We start from the raw sequence: 27,891 nt of genomic DNA, 5'->3' as shown, positions 1-27,891 counted from the left end.
ATAGTTTTTCTAATTCTAGAAATTCCTTCTAAAACCTGTGTTCCTTTTTAGTGTCTTCTCTTTCATGTTTTAATCCCCTCACCCTAGCTTTTTTTTCTCTAATCATGAGCTCCACGAAGGCGAGAAGGTCTTTGGGTTCACTGTTGTCACCCCCGGTGCCTCGCACCGTTGCTGGAACAGAACAGACTCCGAGTGTCCTATGGGATGACTTGGCACCAGTGGGAAGGGAAGAAAGATGCCGATCTGGGGACTGGCTCTGGCTCCCGCTCGCTCTCGGGCCGCGGGAACCGGGCTGCGGGAGCCGAGAGGTCGCTCAACCCCAGCTTCGGGGAGAGGGGGCGGCAGCCCATGACATCACCGGACTGTGACGTGACCAGGAAGCCCCGCCCCTTCGCGGCCCAGACCGGGAATCCAGCTCTCTGTCCCGTGACGTCACGGGTCCGGCGGGAGGGTTTTGCGTCGGCCCAATGGGAGTGGCGCGCCGGCCTCCCCTTTAAGGAATGTTGTGACCTGACGTCACCCGGGCGAGTTACCTCCCCGAGCCACCGCCGCCAGGCTCAGCTCGAGCCCCGGAGCCCTTGAGCGCGAGGCGCGGAGCCCCCGAACCTCCGCCAAAGCCCCAACCGCGCGCCCCGGAGCCCCGGCCTGCGCGCCCCGCCGGGCCCGCGCGATGCCCTCGGACCGGCCTTTCAAGCAGCGGCGGACCTTCGGTGAGGCCCGGCGGGCGGTCAGCGGGCGCGGGGAGGGGGCGCCGCGAGACTGACCCTGACTGCCGCAGGCGACGTCAGCCCCGTGACGTCAGACTCGGGCTGGACCCCTGGGCCGTGAGGCAGGTTCAGGCCTGGGCCGGGACCTCGCCTCCCAGCCGGCGGGTGCCAGGCCCTGGGGCCTGATGGCCCTGGGGGCGGGGGTTGGGGGGGCGGGGCCGGGGACAGGCGGGGCGAAGGGCGAGGGGGACCTCTCGGCCTTACTGCCCGCCCGCTGTCCGCAGCCGACCGCTGTAAGGAGGTGCAGCAGATCCGCGACCAGCACCCCAGCAAGATCCCGGTGAGTCCCGCCACCCCCTCCCAGCCCCGCGGCCCCAGGCCCCGCCTGGCTCACGCATCCCCCGCCCCACCCCTAGGTGATCATCGAGCGCTACAAGGGTGAGAAGCAGCTGCCTGTCCTGGACAAGACCAAGTTCCTGGTCCCAGACCACGTCAACATGAGCGAGTTGGTCAAGATTATCCGGTGTGTGGGCAGCAGCAGTCAGAAGGGGCTTGGGTCCTTCTGGGGGAGGGCGAGGCCCCATCAGGCCAGGCCTGGCCTTAAATCTCTGTTCTGGAGAGGTTGGGATAGTCAAGGTCAGGGCTTGGATCAGTGTCAGGTCAGAGGTGAGGGCTCCTAGAAGGGGCTGGGATGGGTGTGAAGCCACCTCAATCGTTTGGGGGGTGGTGGTGGTGTAGGGCTCCACCCACCCAGGAGCCAGGCCCCCTCATACTGGCTTGCTCTTCTGCCCACCCCAGGCGCCGCCTGCAGCTGAACCCCACGCAGGCCTTCTTCCTGCTGGTGAACCAGCACAGCATGGTGAGCGTGTCCACACCCATCGCGGACATCTATGAGCAGGAGAAGGATGATGATGGCTTCCTCTACATGGTCTACGCCTCCCAGGAAACCTTCGGCTTCTGAGCCAGCAGTAGGGGGGGTGGTTGGCCTGGGAGTGGGTGGGTGCCCTGTCAGGCTCTGCCCAGGGAACTCCTGGCTCCTGAACTGAACTGCTCTGCCCGGGTTGGGCTGGGCAGGGATGCTGGCCCCCTAGCCAGGGGGCACCGACTGCACCTACTCTGCCCCTGGGTGGATCCTGGGCCAGTCATTGTTAGGGATGCCCTCCTGGGTGCTGGCTGGGATGGGGGAGGGTGGGGAACAGCCCCCAGCACTCTTGCTCGTGTGATTTATCTTTTTTTTAGGCCCCTGCCCATCTGCCCCTCCCTCACCTGAGGCGCTGCCCCCCTGCCTGGACCTGCCCACCCCTGAAGGACTGGCCCCTGGCTCACCTGATCTTGACATGGTGTATGGATCTGTGGTCATTGTTCCTCTGCAGAATAAAGATTGCTCAGGCCTGCCTGGCCCTTTGCTTCCAGCTACTTGGGGAATGGGTAGGGCTTCGGGTGGCACTGTCTCATACCAGTTTCAGCTCACTAGGAACAGCTTTGTGTGCTGTGGACTTGGGGCTCATTCTGGAAACTCGCACCAGTGTGTGGTATACCGTGGTGATGTAAGGGGCCAAGCCCACCCTTTCCAGGAGTTCAGTGTGGGCCCAGGATAGATTTCATAACAAAAAAGATTTATTAAGTAGCCACAACCTAACAAATCCTGCTCACCTGCTTCTTCCCCTTTCCAGCATGGAGGGGGTTCCCTGGTATGCAGAGCCAAAAAGTGGGGGTCCAAGTGGAGTTGCTCCTGGCTATTCCCCACAGGCCTTGCTGCCAGCCATGGCTCCCCTCTGGTGCCAGAGATTTGTAACCCTGGACTCGAACCTCATTTGCCTGAGGACTCCTCTGCTGGGAACTCTGGCTAGAGGGCTGGGCCCAGCCTCTGGCCCTTTGACCCCCTGAAGTCCATGCAGCCCTGTGCCCAGCAAGGCCTATTTGAGCACAAGCATGGCCTCTGTGCCGTCCTTGGCAGTCAAGTAGAGACCATGTGTGAGGTAGTACTCCCGCCGCAGGAAGGCATAGAAGTAATCAGAGATGAGCAGGATCTGGGGGGAGAGAGAAGGTGTCAGAAGCTCTAAGGAACCTCCCCCTGAACCTTGGGTCACTGAGGGGCTGGGCAGCTGTGGGGGAGACCCTGCTCAGGCACCCCTTACCCACACTGCAAGGTCTTGCACTTCAGAAGTCGCCCCAATCCATCCCACCCCTGTGGGTTTATGCCACCATCCCTAGGTCTGGCCTCTGAACTCCAGAATGTGACCTCTGCAACTAGAGGCCCCTCCACAGTACAGCTGAGTCCCTGTCAAAGTTTCTTCTCCCACTGTGAACCCATACCCCCCCCCCCATCTTCCTTCCAGGTGCTGAGGCCACAGAATCACCTGATACTTCACCTGCCAGTTCTATCTCCCAAATGCTCTCAAATTCACCCATTTCTACTTGTCCTTACAGCTACCACCCTGAACAAAATCACTGCCATCTAAACAGCAGCAGTCTCTTCTCTGTGTTCCCTGGTCCCAAGCCTCCCACCCCCAGTCCATTCTCCTTAGCAGCCAGAGATTGCTTTTCAGAACAAATCTGGTCATGTTCCTACCTGAAAGGTCCTCTAAAGGCTTCCTAAGGCTCTTAGGGTGAAGATCAAACTCCTTTGAGGCTCTGAGGCCTTGGGCCTGGTCCCTATCCATGTGCATGCCTCACCCTCTCTCCTGCTCCACCTCACTCAGCTCCAGTCACACTGGCCTCTTTCCTCCTGCTGCAGGATCTCTGCTGTTCCTTCTGCCTGGAATGTTCTTTTCCCTTTCATCCAGTCACCATCTGCTTACCCTTTAGGTCTCAGGAAGGATCATTTCCTTAGAGAAGCCCTCCCATACCCCCCCAGGTTGGGTCTTGGCCCCATTAATCTCAAATTAGTTTTTCTTTCATCTGCATGAGTGCCTGATAACTGTGGCTCCTCCCCTGTACTGGGAAGGGTCCCCAAGGGGTTCTGACACTCTGGTATTCATGCCCAGCTCAGTCTGCCTTTCCTATATGGGCCACAGAATCAAAAAGGCCCTAGAAGCTTAGGCTACCATCCCTATCACAGAGGCCCAGAGCTGAACAAGGACTTGCGCCATTTTATAATCCCATCACATGCTAAAACCTCCAGTGCCTGGGGCAGGAGGGGCTCACAACCCCAGGTCTCAGCCACTTAGAGGCCTCTTAGACCATCAGCACCAACCACCTGTTGCACAGATGAGAAGATGGAAGCCCAGAGCAGTGGTGGGGAGCACCTGGCTAGAGCCTACAGAGCAGGTCAGAGGTTGAGCTGAGTCTGGGATCTTGGCCTCTGATCCTCAGAAACCCCTGTCCTGGGAAGCCTCATGCTGTGGGCAAAAAGAACATGGAGGGGCTTGAAACGAGCTAAGGACAAACACCAGGGCTGGCCTCAGGACCAGGTCCTGCCATTTTATCACCAGAGGAGCCCATCTGGCAAGCTGATGGTCTTTAATAGATGAGGAAACTGAGGCACAGAGCGTCCAGTAGTTGGCCTAAGACTATGCCAGAAGAGCTGGCCTAGTGGCCAGGACCCTGCAAAGTGAGGCACCTGGAGTCCAGTCTGCCACAGGGCAGAGAACTTGCAGCAGAGGCTATCAGTGGAGCAGATAGCCCAGGGAGCCCGAGGCCTTTCTTCACAGCTGCCTGCGGGGTCAGTTACCACAGCAAAGGCTGACCTCATAGCCTGTAGCCCCCTTTTCACCCAGACCCAAGCTGTCCGGTCTGGGGATGGGGAGCCTGAAGCTGTGGCTGAGCTGGTGGGGGCTAACCCCCAAGCCAGGTCTGGTGAGGGTGAAATGCAAAGTCACAATTCACAATAAAACAAAACGAACCGACTTCAGTGTCATACACAATCAGCTGCACAAGGATTAGAAAATCAAAATACTAGGGATTAGGTTGAACCATATAAAATGGCCATTTTTGCAGATCAAAAATGGTTGAGTATTGGAAAGTTCATATAGTTCAATCCAATATAAAATGGAAAAAAAAATGAAGAGATACAAACAGTAGAACACACTTTTTTTTTCAGCACACGTTATTTAGAAGAACCAAAACAAATATCTAAGGCCTTAGAGAGCTATTCTTTTTCCTTATAATCCTTAATATTGCAAATTATGTATGCATATATCATTGACTAAAAAATCAAGTAAAAGCAACCAGCCAATAAATGGCTGAATAAATAAATAAATGAGAGGATTCCTTTTGGAATCCTTACAGAGGAATTCCAAATAACTTATGCAGACATGCCCTCCTCCAGGAGATGGAACCTAATTCTTTTTTTTTTTTTTTTTAACCTAATTCTTGTCTGCCCCCTACCCCTGCCTGAGTGGGCCAGACTTGGTAACTCATTTCCAAAGAACAGAGCAGGGAAGGAGAAAATAGTAGTTCTCTACTGAAGTCCCACAAACACGGTCTTGAACAAATGATGAAGGGTAACAGCATGAAATCAGGTGGCTACCATGTACTGGCTGAGCATTCAAAACAATCCAAACCCCAGTCTTTTTTTTTTTTTTTTTAATTTTTTTCCAAACCCCAGTCTTATAGAAAAGTATGGGACAAACCCAAAGGAGGGACACTCTACAGGATACCTGGCCAGTGCTCCTCAAGACTGTCCAGGTCATGAGAAATTAGGACAGAGTGAGAAAGGGGGCACAGAACATCGGGGAGACAGGACACTTAAATGTAATGTGGTCTGCTGGCTTGGGTCCTGGGTGTTCAATATTAAATTTTTCAACTTTGCTGTGTCTGTGAAAATTTTCACGATAAAGTGTCAGGAGAGGGTGGCATGGAGGGAAAGAGCCCTGTGTGCTGGCTTGGTCTATCTGGAACCAAAGGTCACTAGTCCTGATTGTGTGTCCTGCCCCTGCCTCACAGAGAAGGCATCTTGTGGACACCAGGCTGGCCTGGAGGGTTGGCTTTTTCAGAGAGATGCCCCCAGATGGTAGTAGGCTGGCCGAGGCAACCTCTTCTGACCTTGAAGCTTTCCATTTGGGCTGAGGAGAAGGGATTTCCCAGAGGCCATGGGATTCAGGCCACACAACAGCTGCAGACCAAGAGCCCTTCTGCCCAGTCTGGGCAGTAGAAGTTAGGCAAGGAACAGTAGAAAGAGCATGGGTGAGTTAGTGGCTGTGTGGCCCTATGTAAGTCACTTTCCCTACCCTAAGCTGCATTTTCCTTATTTGAAAAGTGAGTTATAAACCAGTTTACTCACAATGGTGGTTCCCCTAGCCCTTGCTCAGTTCCTCTGTGTTTTCAGAGACCTGAAGAGCAGCCCATTTTTTAGAGCTGCCCTCAGGACAATGGCTGGACTCCTCATCTCTCCTGCAATCAACCACCACGTTCTGCTAATCTCCTTCTTCAGACTTCCAACACAGTCTCCTTGTCTCCTCCCGTTGCCACCCCTTGATGGAAGGCCTCCTGTATCATCCTGGCTCCTATTTTTTTTTAAGATTTTATTTATTTATTCATAAGAGACACAAAGAGAGAGGCAGAGACATAGGCAGAGGGAGAAGCAGGCTGCCTGTGGGGAGCGCAATGCAGGACTTGGTCCAGGACCCTAGGATCACAACCTGAAGGCAGACACTCAACCACTGAGCCACCCAGGTGTCCCCCTCCTGGCCCCTCTTAATCTCTCGGTGTCTGTCTGTCTCTCTGGCAGTCTCTCAGGGTCTCTCTCTCTCTCAGTCTCTCTCTCACACACACAAACACACATGAATCCTTCACTTGCCTGCTCAGAAGTGTCTAGTGCCCCACTCTGCCCTGCACCACATCCACACACCCCAGGAGCCCTGAACACAGCCTGTTCCTGCAAACAGCATGTGGCCACACCCCACCGCCTCTGCTCATGCTCAGCTCAGCTCGGTAGCTGGAATGGCCCTTCCCACAAAGGGCTCCTACTTAGCCCTAGAGAGGCATCATCTGCATCTCCTGCCCTAGAGTCTTCCCTAACCTCATGCTTAGTTATGTCACCCCTGGGATGAAGTCACAACCAAAAGGGGTGGCATCTGCTCCAGCTCTGTGACCCCAGGCCCAGGAAAGGGCTGGTGCTCTGGGAGAGGTCTGCTGGTCCCCACCCTCTCAGTGTTACCACAGTGAGGGCTCAGTCAAGACCACATTTCTCCTACTAGTAGCCAGGAGGGTTGCAGGACTACCTTCTGAGCCACAATGAAGATTTAATGAGGCAGTTGATAAAAGGATGGCCAGGGACAGGAGCGGTGCTTCACATGTGGAGTAAAATGGACAGAACATGCTCCACTACAGGAGAGGAGAGTGGAGAGAGGGGGAAACCAACAACTCCCAGGTAGCTGCCCTGGGCCAGGCCCTTTACCAAAAGAGCATCATTAGGGTGGGCAAAATGGGTAAAGGAGAGTGGGAAGTACAGGCTTCCCGTTATGAACAAGGGGGATGGAAGGTACAGTGCAGAGAATACAGGCAATGGTACTGTAACAGTGTTGCAGGGGACAGAGGGCAGCTACACTTGTGGTGAGCACAGCATAACAGAGTTGTGGAATCAGTAAGTTGTATACCTGAAACCAATGTCACACTGTGTTGTCAGCTATGCCTCAAATAAAAAAAAAAAAACCACACCATTATCATTGTCATTGAATCTTCACAACATTCTGGGGTAGGGCTTATAAGCCCCACTTACAAATGAGCAAACTCCAAGGTCAAGGGTCTTCCCCAGGGTCACACGGGGGTTAGGGAAACTTTAGGCTGCAATGCTAGTGCTGCCTGAAGCCCAAACCCTAGTTCTTCTCCATTGCCCCCACATCCCCTCCCAGTTAAAGATTCTGGGAGGGGTGAAAGGACTGCACCCATACATGTGGGTCCTGTTATGAGCTCACAGTAACCGTGGTCTACACTAACACCCCTGTTGAGGCTGTGCTCCCAAGTCCCAGCCCTGTCACTTGGCCAAGAAGACAGAGATTTTTGGGTAAAAGGCAAAATAAGTATCAAAGACATCTGAGCCAGTGAAGGCTGTTAATTCAGTGGGTCTAGAAGCCGGGGGCTCAGAACAGCAGTCTCAACCAGCAAGGCCCCTTGGCTACAGCTTCCCAGAGAAGCAGGTGCTGTCACCATAGGCATGTCCCAGTTCCCCAGGTCTCTTGATTGGGCTGGAGATGCTGACACTTGACAGCCAACCCGCACTTGGGGAGCTTATGTGGTTGTCACCATGGGCAATCAAAGCACAGCTCCCTCTGCCCAGGCTGCCTCAGATCTCAGAATGTGGGAGCAGGAGGGGGCTGGATGGCCTTTGGCATGGACCCTACTCAGGCCTGAATGGACACACGCGGAAGGTGATGGTGGAGAAACAGAGCTCTACCCTCTAGCTCTAAAGATACAAAATAATGGAAAAAAATCACTGGACCCCTGGAAGGTCACAAGATTAAAGTCAGTATGATGGTAATTGTCATCTATGTGGCACTTTTCAATTCACAAAAGCTCCCCCCCCCCCCCCCAACGCCTGAGTCCTCACAGCCATTCTAGGCGGAAGAAACGGAGGCTGCTATCACCACTCGCCAGGTTTCAACAGCCTCCCCATGCTCCAGATTCTGGCTCACACCCCTCACCTCTTACCCTCCTTGCATGGTGAGGTTTTCCAAGCAGGAGTGGGATCACAGTTATCTTCAGCCAAAACCCACAGGCCCAGCCTGGTCCTCAGCCTGACAAGGCTCATGCTATTGCAGGATGGCCTTCTGCACTCGCTCACTCACACTCTCTTCCCCACAGGTCCCACCACAGAGAGCCTGGTTAGCTGCTACCCACCCCTGCCCCATGTATGGGCTGCTTCCCACAGAAGCTTCCTTATACACCCCAGCCTTTTTACTCCATTCATAGCACCACCAGGCTGCCCTGGCCCTGCCTGGTTTCTTTTCTTTCTTTCCCTCAGACCTTGGGACTCCTAGGAAGCAGCGCTGTGTCTCATTCACATTCTGCTAGCAGAGTGCCTGGCACATAGCAGGCACCCAATATATGCAAATAAATTAATTAGGCCCAAGGACTTGCCTAAGGCCAGTAAGCCAGGACAGATGGAGCTCAGAGTCACTGCAAAGGCCAGGCCTCCAAAGCCCAGGCTTTCTGCTGGCCTTGCCCCCCTATATTTAGCTCAGGCTTTTCCTGTCACTCTTATTGTAGATAGGGAAGGGCCTGTGAGAGCCACGCTTGGGATGCTGAGTACTAAGCTAAAAGTTTGAGGACAAAGGAAAATGTCACCAGTAAGGAAAGCAAAACACACCCCACTGGACGAGGGCAAGGGCTCCAGCCTGGGCCACAGGCCCCTCTTGTCAGGAGGAACACTTCTACGAACACACAGACCTGGGAACTTGCCATCAGGACCACACAAACCCATGGAATTCAATTTGAAATGGGCCCCGGCTGTCCAAAAATGGGGGTTACCATTCAACCACTGATGATCAGCCTAACATGTCCCCCAAAACTTATTTCCTCGTGGTCCCATTCCCCAGAATGATACGCCAGACCAGCTGAGAGGTAATTCCAGGAGGTAGGATTGTGCTTTCATTTGTGGAGTAAATACATAAGTCCTGAGCAGGACTCAACACAAGAGGGCTAGTGTCTAGACCCCAGGGCTCCAGATCTCCCTGGAGACAGAGAGCAGAAAGGCCAAATCAAGGCCAGCTACAGGGTCTACACTACAAGGAGAAGGGTTTGGACTCAGCACCTCACAGTGATGAGGCAGCAGCTCATGGAGTATTTACAGACCAGCTGGGACACTGTTTTGGACAGTGGGTAATCTGTTTTGGACACGGACATAGAATAGGAGTGGGGCTCTCAGAGTCAGCCACAGAGGAAAACGGAAGTGGGCTCTGGCTCCCTAGGAATCCAGCAGAACCTGCCACAGGCCCAGCTCTGTCCTAAACAGATGCTAGAACTGGGAGGTTAGGGTATACAGGATTATATGGGATCACAGGTCATAAAACGTGGTTTTGGATTCCAGCTTATTCTGTTTATTCTTCAATGAACAGTCACTGAATATTCTTGGTGCTGGGGATATGGTCCTGAGCAAGACAGACCTGGGGCTGCCCTCATGGAACCTTGGGTCTAGCGAGAGGACATGAGAAACAAGAGCATGAATAAACATACCCCTTAGATTTGGGGACTTCCAAATCTCTGCTTCTTCATTGGTACCAGGAGAGCAGCATCCTAGTGCCTACTTCAAAGGGCTGTACAAAGACTAAGTGAATTCCTTATTATAAAAAACAAGGGAAAACAGCTTATAGGGCTGTCAGGAGGGAAGCAACTGTGTCAACTGATGAGGAGCTTCCTTCTTACACAAACAAGGAAAAATCACCAAGATGTTTTAGTAAATCATGATGTTCCAATCATCATGATGTTTCATCATGATGCCAACAATAAAACACACACACAAATAAAATTCTTCTCTAAGAGCACACAGGTATACATGAATATACAGGGAAAGGTTCAGAATGCCACACAAGCACATGATCCAGAAGATTAAAGGGATCATATGCGCCTGGGCCCTAGTAGGCACTCTTTAAACATGAGTCGCTATTAATTATAATTTTAGGGAGAGATTTCCTCATGTTCCCTGTTTGTAAGATGAATTGGGGTGAGGGTAATGTTTAATTTTACTCTTTTAAAAAAACTAAATTAAAAAAAACTAAATTTAAACACTTTTTTGTTGTTGTTGTTGTTGTTAAATAGGCTCCACACCCAGCATGGAGCCCAATGTGGGGCTTGAACTCATAACCCTGAGATCAAAACCTGAGCTGAGATTGAGAGTCAGACACTTAACTGACTGAGCCACCAAGGTGTCCCTAAACATATTACTTTTGGTTTATATGTAAAATCTTTGACAACTAATTTTCTTCTGCTGGTGGTCACTGACCTGCGGGAGAAAAAGAGTTTAAAAAAAAAAAAAAAAGAAGAAGACGTTTGTTCTTCTTCCATCAGTTTATTGGTCTAAATGTTTCCCTGGGGATTTGCTCTAGCTATCTGAAGAGCAGATCACTGGTGCTACTTGTCACACCAACATATGAATAATGGTAACAGGACCCACACAGGCGCAGTCCTCTCAACACCCAGGGAGGCTGGGGTATCCTGGTTTCAAGAAAACTACAACCCCCCCCCCCCAAAAAAAAAAGAAAACTACAACCCAGAGAAGTCACTTGCTGAAGGTCACACAGTGAGGAAGTAAAACCAACCAATCTATCTCAATTCCTCCTTCTAGGCAGCAGACCCGGTGGTTCAGCGGTTTAGCGCCACCTTTGGACCAGGGCGTGATCCTGGAGACCAGGGATGGAGTCCCACATTGGGCTCCCTGCATGGGGCCTGTTTCTCCCTCTGCCTGTATCTCTGCCTCTTTCTCTCTGTGTGTCTTTCATGAATGAATAAATAAATAAAATCTTAAAAAAAAAAATTCTCTTCCCTAGCCTTTCTTGCCCATTCCCCTGCCCCCCCCCCCCCCCCAGCCCTATGGATGTTTTACTGTGGTCATTTCCCGGTTACTGACTCTGAGGCCCAATTATAATTAACAAATGATCCATGCCACATGCTGAAAACTACTTAATGGCCCTAGGGGAAAGGATGAAGCCTAAGTCACTGGTTTACCTGCCAGTGTAACTAAGAATTTACCAATAGCTTGTCATATAACAAAGTGGCACTGACCAACTCAAACAGAGCAGGACTTCAAATCTGTGGGTCAAGATGTTCACCACATTCAGCACTCACCAACACCAGACCACATTCTGGACGCCTGCTGAAAATCCATACTTCTCTGGTTCCCAGGACAGCTCTGGTCTGTCTTGCTCAGGGAGGGGATAGGGAAGACCAGGGGATTTTAAGGCATCATCCCAGCTAGAAGAGCTGAGAAATGCCAGCTGTAGGATTGAAGACATGTCCCCAAAGGCCACACATCTCAATGGAAGCACTGATTGTAGGTCAGATAGAAGCAGGGGCTGGCTTGATCTGTGGAGGACAGGTAGGGGCTTCAACAGCCAGAGAGACCAGGTTCTGACAGAAGTGGGAGAAGGGCTGGGACAGAGCTGCTTACTAACCTTGGCTGGTGGGAGTGACTTGGCCCCCAACCTGCCCACCTCCTAGATCTCTCGCTCTCCAGGCCCAGCTGCTACTCCTTCCTCCCCAGGGCTTTCCCAGACCACCCACAACACGAAAGGTGATCTTGTTCCCACTAGATTCCTCCAGTGGTTACTCTGCATACTTGGCCATTAATCACGTCATGTTCTCCCTGGCTATCTTTGGTTCATTCATTCAGCAACCGTTTGCTAAACAACTGCTCTATGCCAAGCACAAAGCTGGTAGCTGGGGACCCTAAAGTGGGAAGGACGGGCAGATCTCTGCTTGCATGAGGCGCACAGGCTAGTGGGGGAGGCGGAGAGAGAAACAAGTAAATAATATAACATTACAAATTGGGTAAGTGCTAGGAAGGAAACAGGTTAAGAAGGAAACAGTGGAGCAGGGGAACTTCATGGAAGGCCTTTTTAAGGAGGGGGCACTTAAGAGTCACTAAAATTCTAAATGTCTCATATTTGCACTCTGTGGCTCCCAACAGCCTGAAGGCAGGGGTGTATAACCTCTAGGAAGAGCACTCTTCCTACCTCAGTCAGTGCTCCAGGACAGTGATAGGACTTGAGTGATTGCCTTGGTAAGTGCCCCCATGTGACATGTCCCTCTAATGACCTGGCAGCAGCAGCCACAAAGCCCAAACAAAGCCAGCAGTCCCAGAAAACATTTTTTTTTCCAGAAAACATTTGACCCGACAAAGTTGTCTGACTCAAGAGCCCAGACCCAAGGTGGCTGATGACACAAGTGTGTGATGTCTGCATAAACTGCCAGCTTATAGGTACTTGTACCACATCTGGGAGGCCTGGAGGTTGGTATCATCTATCTGAAGGGCAACGTGGCAATATCTGCCTAAATGCATAATGCACATGTCCTCTGATCCAGTAAATCTCACCACCTGGAGTCTATCCTAAGAAAACACTGGCATGTGTGTATGAGATTATGTGGAGGGATGCCCAAGGCTCTTCCATTTATAGCAGAATAACCAGGAGCAACCTCAATGTCCATCAGCATGGGCCTATCTAGTCAAATAAATCAAGTTCCTCCTGCCCACAGGCTCTTGGAGCCATTATGAAGAGGAGATCATCAAGACAAAGAACAGTACCTAGAGTAGGAGGCCGTTCCTTTATATAAGTAAAAAAGTTCTGTATGTGTGCACATGTACTGAGAGCTGTCGTAAATGCATAGAGAGCATCTGCAAAGACACCCCAAACCGATCCCAATCATGACATCTGCCTTGGGGTGAGAAGAGATGAGGACCCTGGTGGACCTTACCATTCCAAATGCTTCTATTTCGTTTTATTTCTTTTCCCAGCACTATTAATGAATTCATGTATTATGAATACTCATCTGATTAAAAGTATATTTTAAAAAGAGGTTAAAAGAAAAAGGCAAAAGACAATGCCATGGGCTCAGTCTGGTTTTTCTATGCAGCTCAGCCACTACCTAGGACACTCCCTCCCCCTGGCCTTTTGTTCCCACCTGCATCCCCGTGTTCCAACAGTTCTGTCTCTTCTGCCGTCCGTGGCCCCTGAGCTCTTAAAAACATCTCCCCTACCATTTACAGAGACCCTTCCCTCCTAAAGACAGCCACAGGGAAAAAAGCTGTCCTCTGGCAAGTTCCATGAATACTTCATAATCACTGCAACTGTATTCCTGATCCACACCTGACACTCATGAGCTGACGACAAGCTGTGGACTATTGCAGTGGAGCCTGCCAAGCTCCCCAGAGGCGGCCAGAACAACCTTTTGGAGTTCCTCAAATATTTAGCTGAATCCTGCACATTTCTGTTTACGGAGGACACGGGAGGGGCTGAGTATCCACCATGAATAACCTGAACATGACAGAACAGAGACTCCAGGATGGTCCCACCCAGGCTACAGGGCCCTCCGTCTCTCTTCCTGCTGTTCACAAACCAAGAAAAATAGCCAGGCTGGACATTAATTGTCCAGAAATGTCCGTGCAGGAAATACCAGACCCATCACTCATTGCAAAAGTCCAAACTCCTCCCTTCTTCTTTCCTAGCAGCTAACCTTGGAGGCAAGGCTCTCCCTGGGGACTATCACTGGCATCATTAGTCTCTCCAGCTCGCCTGGCTTCCCATCAAGCACAGGAAATGCCTGACTGTGCCAATGGCAAGTGAAATGGTAAATGGTACAACTGATTCTCATAAGACCTCACACAAGGAAGATGGAGCTGACCTAAGGGAACTTCAGGAAAGTTTGCTAGACCACCTGCAGCAGAATCTCCGGGAAAACTTTAAAACACAAACTCCTGACTCTGTTTTCCTGTCTATTGGCTCAACAGTCTTGGGAGTGGGATCAGGAATCTGGTTTTCTGTTTGTTTTCTTGGACAATCAAAGCCACGTAATTGTGACAGTCACAACTACAGGATTTAAAACCAAATAGAGAATCTACGTTAACAACTTCCCCTTCACCTTGATTCTGAGAACCACTGCTCTGTGGCACCAAGGGAGGGGCTTTTCCTGGGTCAAGGGAAGATTAGAGCTCCTAGCTGGTACCTCTCATCCTCTGACCCCTACAGCTTTCTCATCCGCTAATCCAAACCCCGAGATATGTGCCCTGACTTATCCAACAGCTAGACTGAACTATTTCTCATCTCCCTGCGTCTGCTTCTGCTGTCCCAGTTTGGAAAGTCTCTCCTCTCCCTCCTCCTACCCTCCACCCACCACCTACTGCACCCACTGTAGTGCCATGCAGCCCAGGTGCTGTTATAGAAAGAGGGTAGCTCAGAAATGAAGCCTTTCCCTGAATTTGGTTCTTGGCTCCTCCAACGACCTTGGACAAGAAGACAACCTGTGTGAGGTGAGCCTTGGTTGCTGTTTGTCAAGTAGCGATAGCACTATCTCACAGGCTTGCTGGGAGAATTCAGTGTGACAAGGGCTCCACACAGTGCCTAATAAATGCTGACCAAATTCAGCCTTTCTACTGCTCTCTTCTTTAATCTTCTCTACTGGACTAGGAGCTATTTCAGGGAAAGAATGGTCCCCTCACTCATGTCCAAATGCCCAGTTTACAGAACCTCAATGTCTGAAGCTACAAAATGAATCCCTGTCCCCATGCAGCCCTTGACTCTTACCTGCCCAACGTTGAAGGTCAGCGTGATGGCATAAAAGAAATTAGAGTTGGCACTTCCTGCATAAATCCAGAGGTGCCACAGGACAGGGAAGAGCAGGGAGCAGACGATGATGATACAGGTGAGGACAAAGATGTTTCTCAGGACTGCAAAGACAGATGGTCACAGTTAGCCAAATGCTGATTCTCCTTGGTACCTTTTCTTGTGAGGATGGCCCCACAGGATGAAGAGGTCCAGGAAGAGCCTGGAGTAGCTCAGAGGCAGAAATCCTCCTCCCAGATTCAGAGGCTCTGGGGGTGCCAAGAGGCAAGCCTCAGATCCTTGAGTCAAAGGCTTCCCATGGCCAAAACTGATGGGAAGTCCTAGGTTTGGACTCTGCACCTCCCATTGTGGGTCTGGCAACACTGTGAAGGCCTCTGGGCTCTGCAAGGGGAGCATTTCAGCACGACAATGCCCTCTATTCCCCAATCTCAGAGTGTCCAAAGGTAATTCCCCCACACTCCTCAAGCAGAGTGCTGTTGGTCCACATGGGATCACAGACAGGAACAGCAGGATAAACCCATGGAGGTTAGAGCACCTCCTCCTCGTGCCCCAGAGTCTATGGTGTCATAGCCCTGGGTCTTAGAAAAATGTTTTCCAATTTTTAAAATTCATGTCTTAGGTTCCCCGCCTTTCTCTTCAAATGTCCTTCATTTTTCCTTAGATGATTTGAAAATCTCTTTTGACATGCTCCCTAACATCATACCCCACACTCCTAGAGGGATTATAGAATCTCACCAGGTGGGAAGCTCTCCCAGAAGTCCCAGAGAGGACCTGACACACAGAGTGGTACTGGCAGGCAGGTGGAGTGCAGCTGGAGGGGGAAGGAGCAGGACAGTGTGGCCCAAACTTGGCCTTAAAAGACAGAGGCTGGGATGCGCGGGGTGGCTCAGCGGTTGAGTGTTTGCCTGCGGCTCAGGACATGATCCCAGAGTCCCAGGATCGAGTTCCATATCGGGCTCCCCTGCATGGAGCCTGCTTCTCCCTCTGCCTGTGTCTCTGCCTCTCTCTCTCTCATGAATAAATAAATAAAATCTTAAAAAAAAAAAAACAAACAAAAAAGAAATGACAGGCTGGGGCACCTGGGTGGCTCAGCCATTGAGTGTCTGGTTTGGGCTCAGGGCATGATCTCAGTATCTGGATGGAGTCCTGCATTGGGCTCCCTGTAGGGAGTCTGCTTCTCCTGCTTCCTTCTGTGAGGAGCCTGTGACTCTGCCTCTCTCTGTGTGTCTCTCAAGAATAAATAAATAAATCTTTTAAAAAAAAAAAACCCAGCACAGATATATTACTGAGTATTTTCTATGTCTGCTGTAACAAATCACTAACGTAGTGCCTTAAACAGCATATGGTTTATTTAATAGTTTTGGAGGTCAGAAGCCCAAGATGGGTCTCGAGGCTAAAATCAAGGTACTGCAGGGCCGTGTGCTCTTTGGGCTCTAGGGGAGGTGTCTGCTTGCCTTTGCTGGGAGGAGGGGCCGCCTGGGTTCTTGCCTCTAGACTCCCCCCAGCAACACCAGGCTAAGTCTTTCCCTCGCCGCAGCATGCTGACCTCCCCTTTGCTCTCCCTTCCACTTTTTTTTAGAAAACAGACTTTAGTTTTTAGAGCAGTTTTAGGTTCACAGCAAAACTGTAGAAGAGATCTCCCACATGTACCCTGCCTCCAAGCCCTTCTACTTTTTAAAGGCCCACCTGCAGCATCCAGGCTAATCTCCCCATCTGAACATTTTTAACTTTAAATCCTTTTGCCACATCAGGGTGCCACCCAGGCAGTTGGTTAAGCTTCTGCCTAATGCTCAGGTCATTGTCCCAGAGTCCTGGGATGGAGCCCTGCATTGGGCTTCCCATTGAGAGCCTGCTTCTCCCTCCTCTCTGCTTTTGCTCTCAGTCTCTCTCTCAGATAAAAATAAAATAAAATAGATCCTTTTGCCACATAAGGTAATATATTCACATGTTCTGGAGATGATGTGGACGTCTTGGTGGGAAGGGGAGCATTATTCTGCCTATCACACTGTGCTTTCCCACCCACCCCTTAAACTCAAGGGGTATCTGACAGTAGGATTATATGCTATTCTTATTTTTCTTTATACTTTATTGTATTTTATTTTTATTTTATTAAAGATTTTATTTATTTATTCATGAGAGACACGCAGAGAGAGGCAGAGACACAGGCAAGAGGGAGAAGCAGGCTCCATGCAGGGAGCCCGACGTGGGACCTGATCCTAGGTCTCCAGGACCATGCCCTGGGCTGAAGGCAGCGCTAAACCGCTGAGCCACCTGGGCTGCCCATTTTATTGTATTTTAAAAGAAACTAATAAGTATTATTTAAAATAAACTAATGGGGATCCCTGGGTGGCACAGTGGTTTGGCGCCTGCCTTTGGCCCAGGGCGCGATCCTGGAGACCCGGAATCGAATCCCATGTCGGGCTCCCGGTGCATGGAGCCTGCTTGTCCCTCTGCCTGTGTCTCTGCCTCTCTCTCTCTCTCTCTCTCTGTGTGACTATCATAAATAAAAAATAAATAAATAAAAAATAAAAATAAAAAAATAAAAAATAAAATAAAATAAACTAATGAAAAGAATGCCTTAAAAAAAAAAAAAAAACTTACCAATGGATCTAGGTCCCAGCAGGCACTTAATGACAGAAGCTCCCTTCCTCTTTCTGATTCTGACCTTCGGGAAATCCCTTTTTCCAAATCAGAGTTTGAGGAGATTTCGGAAAATGGGGAACCTCCTGAACATTAAGGTTGTTTGTCTTGATTGTACGCAAACTTGGTAGAATTGGCAGAACTGCTACACCAGGAATTCATCATCGGAAGGGGGACTGGATTACACATGCAATTCTCAATTCTGGCTGCAAAATAACATCACCTGGGGAGCCCCACCTGGTCTAAGTAAATCAGAGTCTCAAGAGATGCAGGCTAGGCATCCATGTTTGGAACTGCTTCCCTGGTGATTCTAATATGCAACCAAGGCTTCAAACCACAGGATTACAGTTGCAGACCCAGGGAAAATATAAGGTTCAGACCAGTCTGCTACAGACATTTCACTGTTCTAGGTCATGATGATGATAGTCAGAACAAGGTGGTTCAGAGTTCTTGTTAAAGGTGAATGCTTTTGGGCAGCCCGGGTGGCTCAGTGGTTTAGTGCCACCTTTGGCCCAGGGTATGGTCCTGGGGTCCGGGGATCAAGTCCTGCATCAGGCTCCCTGCGTGGAGCCTGCTTCTCCCTCTGCCTGTGTCTCTGCCTCTCTCTCTCTGTCTCTTGTAAATAAATAAATGAAATCTTAAAAAAAAAATAAAATAAAGGTGAATGCTTTGAACTTAAGGTTCATTAGAAATGACAGGTGTGTTTTCTTTTTAAAGATTTCATTTCTTGGGGATCCCTGGGTGGCTCAGCGGTTTGGTGCCTGTCTTTGGCCCAGGGCACGATCCTGGAGTCCCGGGATCGAGTCCCGCGTCGGGCTCCCGGCATGGAGCCTGCTTCTCCCTCCGACTGTGTCTCTGCCTCTTTCTTTCTCTCTCTGTGTCTCTCATAAATAAAAATAAATAAATCTTAAAAAAAATAAAGATTTCATTTATTCATTCATGAGAGACACACACACACACATACACAGAGGCAGAGACACAGGCAGAGAGAGAAGCAGGCTCCATTCAGGGAGCCTGGCGTGGTCTCCAGGATCACACCCTGGGCCAAGGCACGGCGCTAAACCGCTGAGCCACCCGGGCTGCCTGACTGGTGTCTCTTTGTTGCTGGTTGTTGTTGTTGTTAAAAAGCCCTTTCTTTTATGAAATGAAGATGAATGGCTGGCAATTGACTTTTAAAAAAGATTTTATTTGACAGAGAGAGAGCACAGCAGGGAGAGTGGCAGGCAGAGGGAGAAGTGGGCTCCTCACGGAGGAGCAGGGCACCCGACATGGGGCTCAACCCCAGGACCCTGGGATCATGATGTGAGCTGAAGGCAGACGCTTCACGGAGCAGAAGGCAGACGCTTCACCGACTGAGCCACCCAGGAGCCCTGCAATGGACTTTTTTAATGTCTTCAGCAAAATAAGAAGTTAGCAACTCTGTCACCAGTTTTTTAAAAAGTTAGTGGTCTGTGAACTCCCACAATTTGGAAACACTGGCCTGGAGGGCTTGTAGGGTCTTCTTTTCTAAACTGAAATTTCCACAATTCTGGGTTTTCAAAGCTGGGAAGGAAAACCCCTGACTCAAGCATTCCTGAGACTTTGTAGGGAAACCTCCCTCCTCCCAGCACAAGTCTGGGAAAAGGGCTATATACATTGATAGTTACTATTATTAAAAAATGTTACAACCTCAAGAGAGAACAATCCTATTTGCCATTCCTCTACTCCCACATCACTGTTTACATTTCTGTGCTGCTTTCTTTTAAGATTTATTTATTTATTTTAGGGCTGGGGGTAGAGGGGCAGAGACTCTTAAGCAGATTTTGTGCTGAGCCGAGAGCCCAACACTGGGCTCGATCCCACAACCCTGAGATAATGACCTGAGCCAAAACCAAAAGTCAGATGTCCCTCTTAGCAGTTCTTTCTGATCCCTTGGAAATTATTTTGCTGAAAAAGATATACGTTATTCCTAAACAAAACCCCTGTGGCCTGACAGCCCAGGTAGGTCACTGTTCCTTACCTCCAGCCACTCTGGATTTCAGACAGGGTGACAAGAAGGTGACACAGTGCATAGAGACTGGGAGAGGCTCCTATGTGGCTCCCGGCTGCAATTACAGACAGCTGCAAAGATGCATTCCCATGTGCCCGGAGGAACTATCACTCGCATCCAGTTGGCTTCTGGCCTGTGGTGACCTTTGCAGGAACAGGGAGCTGCTACTCACCCTCGTTGGCTGGCAGGCCAGAGGATTAAAGCTGTGCACCCGAATGCCCAGTGCTGGGGACCTGGGGCACAGGACAGCTTGTTCCAGGCACTGGGTGTCAGAGATGTCAGAGATGACCAGCGACTAATGAGGCCAAAGTTCACCCTTCATCAGACTTACTGGGTCAGAGGGAATCAGATTTCCCACTAGCTCACCGGGTGGCCTATCCAGTCTCTGCCTCTGTTACTGACAAACCAAAACTTTAGGAGAGTCACCTTCCCTATCTGAGCCTCAGGCATTCAGAAATAAAATTCTAAGGGTGCTTGGGAGGCTCCACCAGTTAAGCGGCTGCCTTCAGTTCAGGTCATGATCTTGGGGTCCTGGGATGGAGCCCCATGTTGGGCTCAGCAGGGAGTCTGCTTCTCCCTCTGCCCCCACACCCACTGCTAGTGCTCACTCTCTCTCTCCCTTTCTCAAAGATTTTATTTAATCTCTTAAAGATTTTATTTATTTATTTCAGAGAGCGAGTGCAGAGTGAGAGAGCAGAGTGATGGTGGGAAGGGGCAGAGGGAGAGGCAGACTCCCTGGTGAGCAGGGGAGCCCTGTGCAGGGCTGCATCCTAGGACCCTGAGATCATGACCTGAGCTGAAGGTAACTGCTTAACCAACAGAGTAACTCCGACACTCCTCAAATAAATAAATCTTAAAAAATAAAATAAAATTCCACTTGAAGAATCCAGTCCTACTAGGAGTGTAGAGGGGACCTGGGAGCTTCAAAAGTGCTTACTGTATCGTTATTCTCTATAATTTGTATGTTTTTTCATCCGTATTCTTTTATCTTTATACAATAGTCAATAAAAACAAAACAACACACACACACACACACACACACACAAACACATTCAGCCTCTGGTAACTGGCTCTTTCAGCTGGACCACTGCAGGCTAGCACTGGCTCTACCAGCAGGCTGCTCCCTAACATCGCAATTGTGTGTCCGTATGACTCATCCTGGCCCCAAGCCCCACAGAGTCCCAGCGTCAGGGACCTACACTCAACGCAGCAACCACATACCTCCTCTCCTCCCCATTGGCCAGGACAGGAAAACAAAAAGGTGAATGTGTGAGCAGGCATGTCCCCACTGGCAACTAATGTTTAAATTACCACATTACAAGTCTGAATATATCCAACCTAGACTTAGAGACTTCTCAAAGTCTCCACCCATAGGTCCAAAGGACTAGGCTGGAGATGCTCCTGGCTGAATGTAATGACTCACAGCTGTGATGGCCTAAACAGATACCCTGAGCATGAGTATTCTCTGCCATAGGAGCTGGTGATCGAGGGGGCCAGCCAATGCTCTGTGCAGGATCTTCAATTAAGCTGTACTGTAAACTGCTTGCCCAACCAGCCAGCTAAAGTATCTATTAGATCATTTAGGTTTCTGGAAACCCCATCCTTATTTTCTCTGCCTCAATGCTAGAAGACATAAAAATAGCTTATTTCAAGTTTTGAAAAATATGTTTATTCTAATGATTCTGACGGACTCTGACTACTTAGCCTGAAGCTTTGATCATGGAACTATACAGGAGGTGCTCCTGCATGATTGTTACTGGTGATAACTGCAGTGCTCTTTACATATATTTCTTTCTCAAACTTAAAACACCCAAGGGAGATATTCTCCCCATTTGACAGATTAAAAACCAAGAGACCCAGAAAGGTTAGATGATTTTTCCTAAAAATAGCTAGAAATGGGAAAGCCAGGATCCATATTCAAGTCTTTCTGGCTCCAGACTGTGTTCAGTAATACGGGATGAAAGATTAATCAAGGGCAAAAGGTGCCCCTTGGGATAGATAGCTAATAAAACAATGACCCTGCTTTTGGGGAAAGAGGATCAATGCACCCAAGACCCACTCAGTCACAGTCTGGGGCATGTCAACTTGTATGGTGACCTCATGACCACTCTACTCTGCTGAGGGGCACCAGGTTGACAGCCCGCTGGACAGGGTGATTCTTTTTTTTTTTTAAAGATTTATTCATTTATTCATGGCAGACAGAGAGAGAGAGAGAGAGAGAGGCAGAGACACAGGAGGAGGGAGACGCAGGCTCCATGCAGGGAGCCCGACGTGGGACTTGATCCTGGGATTCCAGGATCATGCCCCGGGCCAAAGGCAGACGTTAAACCGCTGAGCCACCCAGGGATCCCCAGACAGGGTGATTCTTAACTCTGCAATGAGAATGTCACAGGCAGAAGATACCACTTCCTTCTCCCAGTCAGGCTGGACTGCATACTGCCCCACAGGCCACCACCTGCAAGGGCAGCCCAGGCTTGGCCCACCCACTCTGTTGTTTACCTCTGCTCAGAGGCCCCGATTTACAGGTAAGTTTCCTTCTAGCATCTGGTCAGTTTCACTTCCTGGTTGCCACCCAGACAGCCCCAAACAATAACAAAGATTTACTTCCTCTGAAGCCTGCCCTCCTCCAGTTCATTCTTGACATCTTGCTGGGCACCAACTGTAGGCAAGGCAAATTCCACAGCTCCTTTCCCATTTTAGTTTAGAGAGTCAAGTGGGGCTGGGCCACTAACACTGCCTCTTTATTAGGGAGGCTGAAAAACCCATCCAGAAACACCTGCTGAGCTGTGGGTCAGGTCTGATTCTGGGTGCTGGGTACACAGAGGTACATGAATTGTAAGCCTATCTCAGGGAGCCCACAAACACTGAAAAGAACGCTCACAGAGGGCTAAGAGCCCAACTGAGGAAGATACTGGGGGCCTAGGAAGCAGAACTAGCTCACTGTATGCCATCTTCTGAGGAGGGGATGGTTAGAGCTGAAGCAGTCTTCAGAGCAGGCAGATGCCTAGTGCTGCCATCTGTCTTCTACAGACGTTTAGGTGCAGTGTTAGGAAATAGTTCAAAGCCCAAGGTCTAGTGTGTGTGACTTCTTAAATCTAAATAAATTTCCATTAAAAATTGAGTTTCTCAGTCATACCAGTGACTACTGTATTGGACTGTGAAGCTATAGGACATTTCCATCTTCACAGAAAGTCCTACTGGACAGCATTACCTGGAGGCTCACAGCCAGCCCTTCTACTTACCTATCATGTGACCTTGAACAAGTGGCTCTACCTTTCTGTACCTCAGTTTTCTCATCTGCAAAATGGTGATATTTTCCTACCAAGGCTGGTGTGAAGGTAAAATGACCTAATGCATGGAACATTCTTAAAACCACAGTGGCAAGGTAATTACTGAGTAAGTCCTCAAAAAATGGTGGTTATTTTGTGGCACCTGGTTGGCTCCATCAGTTAAATGTCAGACTCTTGGAATCAGCTCAGGTTGTGATCTCATGAGTCATGGGGCAGAGCCCCATGTCGTGGGCCCTGAACTCAGCAGGGAGTCTGCTTAAGATTCTCTCTCTGCCCCTCCCACCACTCTCACTCTCTCAGATAAATAAATCTTTAAGAAAATGCTTATTTTATTTTTTTTAAAGGTTTTATTTTTTTATTTGAGAGAGAGTGAATGAGCTCAAGCAAGGGGTAGGGAGTGGGGAGGGCAGAGGGAGAGGGAAAGGCAGACTCCCTGCTAAGCAGGGAGCTGACCTGGCCTAATCCCAGGACCCTGAGATCATGACTTGAGCTGATGGCAGCTGCTTAAAAGACTGAGCTACCCATGCACCCCAAAATGCTTATTTTTATTATCATCATTAGTCTGTAGTGCCTAGCAGAGAGACACTGAGGTCACTGCCTCTCTCCCAGTGCTGCTAGCAGAGCAGATGCCAAGCAAATGCCTATCAATTGCTTTTTCCTTGGCTGTTTCATCCAGGGACCAGGCTGACACAAATCTGCCACCAGAGGTTTAGAGGCAGGAGTACTCACATCTGTAGAGATGATTCCACACAGGGAAGAAGGCCATGTAGAGGGCCACATCCCCCACCGTTGGGTAGGACTTGAAGATGGAGATGATAGCAATCTGGATGAACATGAAGAAGATAGGGTGCTCCCTGGGGCGGGGTGGGGCAGGCAGACAGAGAGGGAGAGATCAGTCAGGGACCAGGCTCACCCTAGAGACTCCTAACCCCATCCCTTGAACCCAAAAATACTCTCTAGGGGACTTCAGGGAGTGGCTGGCTCAGTTGCCCACAAGACATGGGGGCCTAGACCAAGTAGCACAGCAGAAAACTGCAGGGACCCAGAGACGTCCGGAGGTGGTGGTGAAGAGGGCCCAGTAAACACCAGAGAAACAGCTTGTCACCCCCAACCCCCATCCCAGCTCTGGGCCTTACCCCAGGAGCCACTGAGGAAGAAAACAAAGGAAGTCACCTTCATTACTGGGCTCTAATGGTTGCTTGTCAGAGTAATCAGGTAGCCTCCCTTGCCAGAGGCTCCTCTGACAACCAAACCCAGGGCAAGAAGTGCCTCCTGGCTGACATTCTTCTCTGATAGTTTGGTCAGTGGAATCTACGGACCCTTAGCCATGATGAGCTCCTTTCCAGAAATACAACTGATTGCTACAGGCAGCTTTTCAACTCTTATGCACTGGAACTGGAGTTCATGTTACCTTAAACAAACAATAACGGCTACCATTTCCTAAACCCTCACTATGTGCCAAATTCTGTCCTAGGCCCTTTCCTTGCACTACAATGTGTGATCCCTACTACACTTCAGCTACTCCTCAGTACGCAGTATTGTCACCCACACTTTGCAGATGAGGAAAGAGAGGTTCAGAGAAGGTAGGTAAGTTAGTAAGCAGTGGGACTGTTTATTTCCAAACTTTTAAGCATCACCAGTACTGTTCTCCTGAGTGCTTAGCACGATCACGGCTCTCATCAGGAAGGGTGGGAACAGAGCTCCATTTCCAGTGTTCTTCTGAGAACTGACCAAGTGCTAAAAGGAAGCCAACAGGAAGAGGCCAGATCTATACCCTCCTCAGCTGTACCTAAACAACATGCATGTGGCCTATTTCTGTGTAGTACCTAAATGCCCAACTCATAAAGTTTTTCTTCAGGGATTAAATGGCATTCTTGTCTTGTAGGTCAAAGGTCAGAGTTGACTCAGTGGGGTATAAATCTGAGATGTGGAGACAAACATGTACACACCCCAAACACTTAAGCAGTTTTACACAGCAAATGCTTCAGACTCGGCAAAGTCTCACAGTCCTGTAAGCTTTAGAAGGGTCTAGCTAGCTCAGTGTCTTCCTAAAGACAATCCAAATCACTGGCTGTGGGCTTTTTAGGTCGCTGGTAAGAGTTGGCAACATTTCTATGAAAAGGCCAGTGAAAATATGGTCACAAAACTATGGAGACCAGAACCTCCTGCAATGCTGGGCAAGGCTGCCAGAGTTCTGGAGCCTGCCAGGCCAATGAAGATTTTCTGTCAGATGCCAGGCCAAGGCTATGTTATGGGAAGGAGGCATGAGCTCTGAGTTTTATAGAATGGGAACCATGCACATTGGTGGTTATGAAGACTGGCAGGAAGGTTAGAACAGAGAACTCAGGCTCTTGAAACATAAACCAAATTCTCTGGACCATTAATGCATATCTATGTCAGTGCCTGTTTTTCCTTCTCTGAAGCCAGGATAACAGAACATCTTCTGGGGGCTACTACAAGTGATCCCTCTCAGGAGTTTGGCATGGTGCAGGGGGATGAGTATAGATTTTGGAGACAAACGTAGGTCTGAATCCCAGCTCCACTACTTACTAGCTGTGTGTCTCTGGGAAAATGGTTCCACTTCTCTGAATGTCCATTCCTCAACTATAAAATGGAAGTGATGATAATAAAATGATGCCTACTTCCAAGAAGTGCTGGAAAGGTTAGGTAAGAACACTTTTCAGAAAGTCTAAAAAGGGCTGGGATGGAGCCAGGCTCAGTACATGTTAGCTTTCTTACACTATATAGAGAAGAGAGCTCCACAAACAAGCCTTTTGACAGAAATTGATCAGAAGATGAAACAGAGCTGCAGGTAGCCAACCTCCCAGATAATACATCCTGAGTCCCCACTGTCTTTGGGATACTGATGGAGGACACCCAACAAGATCCACTTTTTCCAAAGATACCCTCCAAATCTAAACCCTTCCTCTTATCCAAAATAGTGAGTGGGTTCAGTAGCACTGTGGGCTCAGAGTGAAGCCAGGGGAAATATCTTCTGGCTCCTCTGGAAATATCCTCCAAAGAACCCTCCCTGCAACCTGTACTTGGTGTGACTCTATTACTGGTTATGGCTACTGGAATTGGAGGCCATCAAGGGCAGGGTTTCCTAGGCAAAGATGGCATAAACCTGATAGCAATGCTCTCAGTATGAAAGGCACCTGTAAGACTATAGATGGCTCTGTAGACAAAGCAGCAGGTCCAACCACTTACTTTAGCTTTATGGCTAAGGGGATGGTGTAGAAGAAGACGTTGATCTGAAACACACATACAAAGAAGAGGCTGAAGTGCTCAAACATCTCCGCAAAGAAATACCAAAAAAGACCAATATTTGGAGTGAGATCCGGAACAGAAAGTCTGGAAGGAAAAAAACAAAGGGAGAGAAAAAAGAGAGCCAAATTTTAAACAGTCTGCTTTAACCTGGTTTTCTCCTAAGGATTTTGGTCACTACTGGGCAGCCAAGGATGACTGTCCCCACTGAGATTGGGATGTGAGGACCTCTCTAGGCACCCTGTATAAAGGTAACTAATAAAAAACAAGGGGCAGGGAAACCAAAAATGATAACCTATAACATCAGCTGAACCAAACTCCAGGGTACATAAAAGATCTGAAATGAGGCAGGATACAGGCTAGAAGTCAAAAGAGTGGCCCTCTTCTACTGCCTAAAATACATATGTTTAAATGTAGGAGATATCCAGGATTGTAACAAAAGAGGAATGGGTTTTAAACAAACAATATCTGGGCAGCCCTGGTGGCTCAGCGGTTTAGTGCCGCCTTCAGTCCAGGGCGGGATCCTGGAGACCCAGGATCGAGTCCCATGTTGGGCTCCCTGCATGGAGCCTGCTTCTCCCTCTGCCTGTGTCTCTGCCTCTCTCTCTCTCTCTCTCTGTCTCTATGAATAAATAAATAAAATCTTAAAAAAAAAACAACAACAATATCTATTTGGAGCATTCCAAAGACTTGCCTAGAGGAGCAAGCTCAAAGATCCTGCTGCTCCCCATTCTGTCGCTGCATCCCCACAGCAAGAACCAGAGACAGTGCCTGACACCACAATAATTTCTGGGGTCTTGAGGAAGCATCAGCAGGTTCCAGCTAGGATCCCAGATTTCATTTGAGAAATAAGGGTTTCACTGGAAAGCTTTTTGTCTAGTTATATTGGTTGTTATTCTGGCTCTTCTGAAAACTTACATTATAGGTTTTATTTTAAAAAACAGAGTTGAAACTGATGTCAACTCACAATTTTAAAAGGGCAATAAATAGACCATGGAGAAGGGAGAAATATGCAATGGCTCATGGTCAGAGTTCGCTGACCAAGGCCTCCACCCAGGACAAGTCTTTGCCTCCTGCTGTGACTACATTTCCTTTTCTGTGAAGTGAGGTAAAGAACAAAATCTGTGGGTCAGCAAAAAGCCAGGGAAAGTTTTTCACCAGCAATACAAACTCCTATCTAAGGAACAGCATGAATTGCTATAGATTATGCTCAGCCAGGACTTAACACAAATTAGCAGTCCAGAATCCCAAAGGGGAGCCTGCCACTCCATAGGCTCCATAGCCCTTACAGGCTTAACTCTCTACCACCTCACTGGGCTGTGAGTTCCTTGAGGTCTGAGCAGTGACCATCCTCCTCAGCCCCGAGATGATTGGAAAATGTCTGCAGAATTCATACTCTGTTTTGATTTACTCTATATGTGTGACACATGGGAGGTGGCTTTATTTTAAAACTGTCAGAGACCCTCTTGCAGCAGAGGAATATATCCATTTCTGTTGGGGACTGAACCAAACCCTTCTAGGCAGAAGCTGGTAGTTGTTTCAGATGTTCTTAGAGAGTACTCTTTAATCTTAATAGATTGAAGGTACTTGCTAGACCTGTGGTTCTCAACATATGTTCTTGGATGTTTAGCATCACCTGAAAACTAGTTAGAAATGTAAATTCTTGGTTCCTACCCCAAACTTACTTAATCAAAACCTCTAGAAGTGGGGCTCAGAATCTGGGTGTTAACAAGCCTTGTAGGTGA

At 49.2% G+C, this 27,891-nt stretch overlaps 2 protein-coding genes across 2 annotated transcripts in view; one reads left to right on the top strand and one right to left on the bottom strand.

The window, feature by feature from the left end:
- The first annotated feature begins 525 nt into the window (after positions 1–525).
- On the top strand, positions 526–2,105 carry MAP1LC3A (microtubule associated protein 1 light chain 3 alpha). Its single transcript, XM_055302464.1, has 5 exons — positions 526–710; positions 992–1,047; positions 1,124–1,230; positions 1,506–1,675; positions 1,947–2,105. The coding sequence occupies exons 1-4, from the start codon at positions 671–673 to the stop codon at positions 1,666–1,668; spliced, it is 366 nt and encodes a 121-aa protein (XP_055158439.1). The 5' UTR covers positions 526–670; the 3' UTR covers positions 1,669–1,675; positions 1,947–2,105.
- A 197-nt stretch (positions 2,106–2,302) lies between these two features.
- The window catches only part of PIGU (phosphatidylinositol glycan anchor biosynthesis class U), a 95,952-nt gene continuing 70,363 nt past the window's right edge, over positions 2,303–27,891 (bottom strand). The window contains exons 9-12 of the mRNA XM_055305292.1: positions 26,090–26,233; positions 23,609–23,733; positions 14,882–15,024; positions 2,303–2,737 (exon numbers count right to left, since the gene is read on the bottom strand). Of these exons, the coding sequence (XP_055161267.1) occupies positions 2,624–2,737; positions 14,882–15,024; positions 23,609–23,733; positions 26,090–26,233 (526 nt within the window). The 3' untranslated portion in view covers positions 2,303–2,623. The remainder of the gene's footprint in view (positions 2,738–14,881; positions 15,025–23,608; positions 23,734–26,089; positions 26,234–27,891) is intronic.

Source organism: Nyctereutes procyonoides, unplaced genomic scaffold (assembly GCF_905146905.1).
Source record: "Nyctereutes procyonoides isolate TBG_1078 unplaced genomic scaffold, NYPRO_anot_genome, whole genome shotgun sequence".
NCBI lineage: Eukaryota > Metazoa > Chordata > Mammalia > Carnivora > Canidae > Nyctereutes > Nyctereutes procyonoides.
Note: the sequence above shows the minus strand (reverse complement) of the source record. Positions and strands in the feature narration are given on the sequence as shown.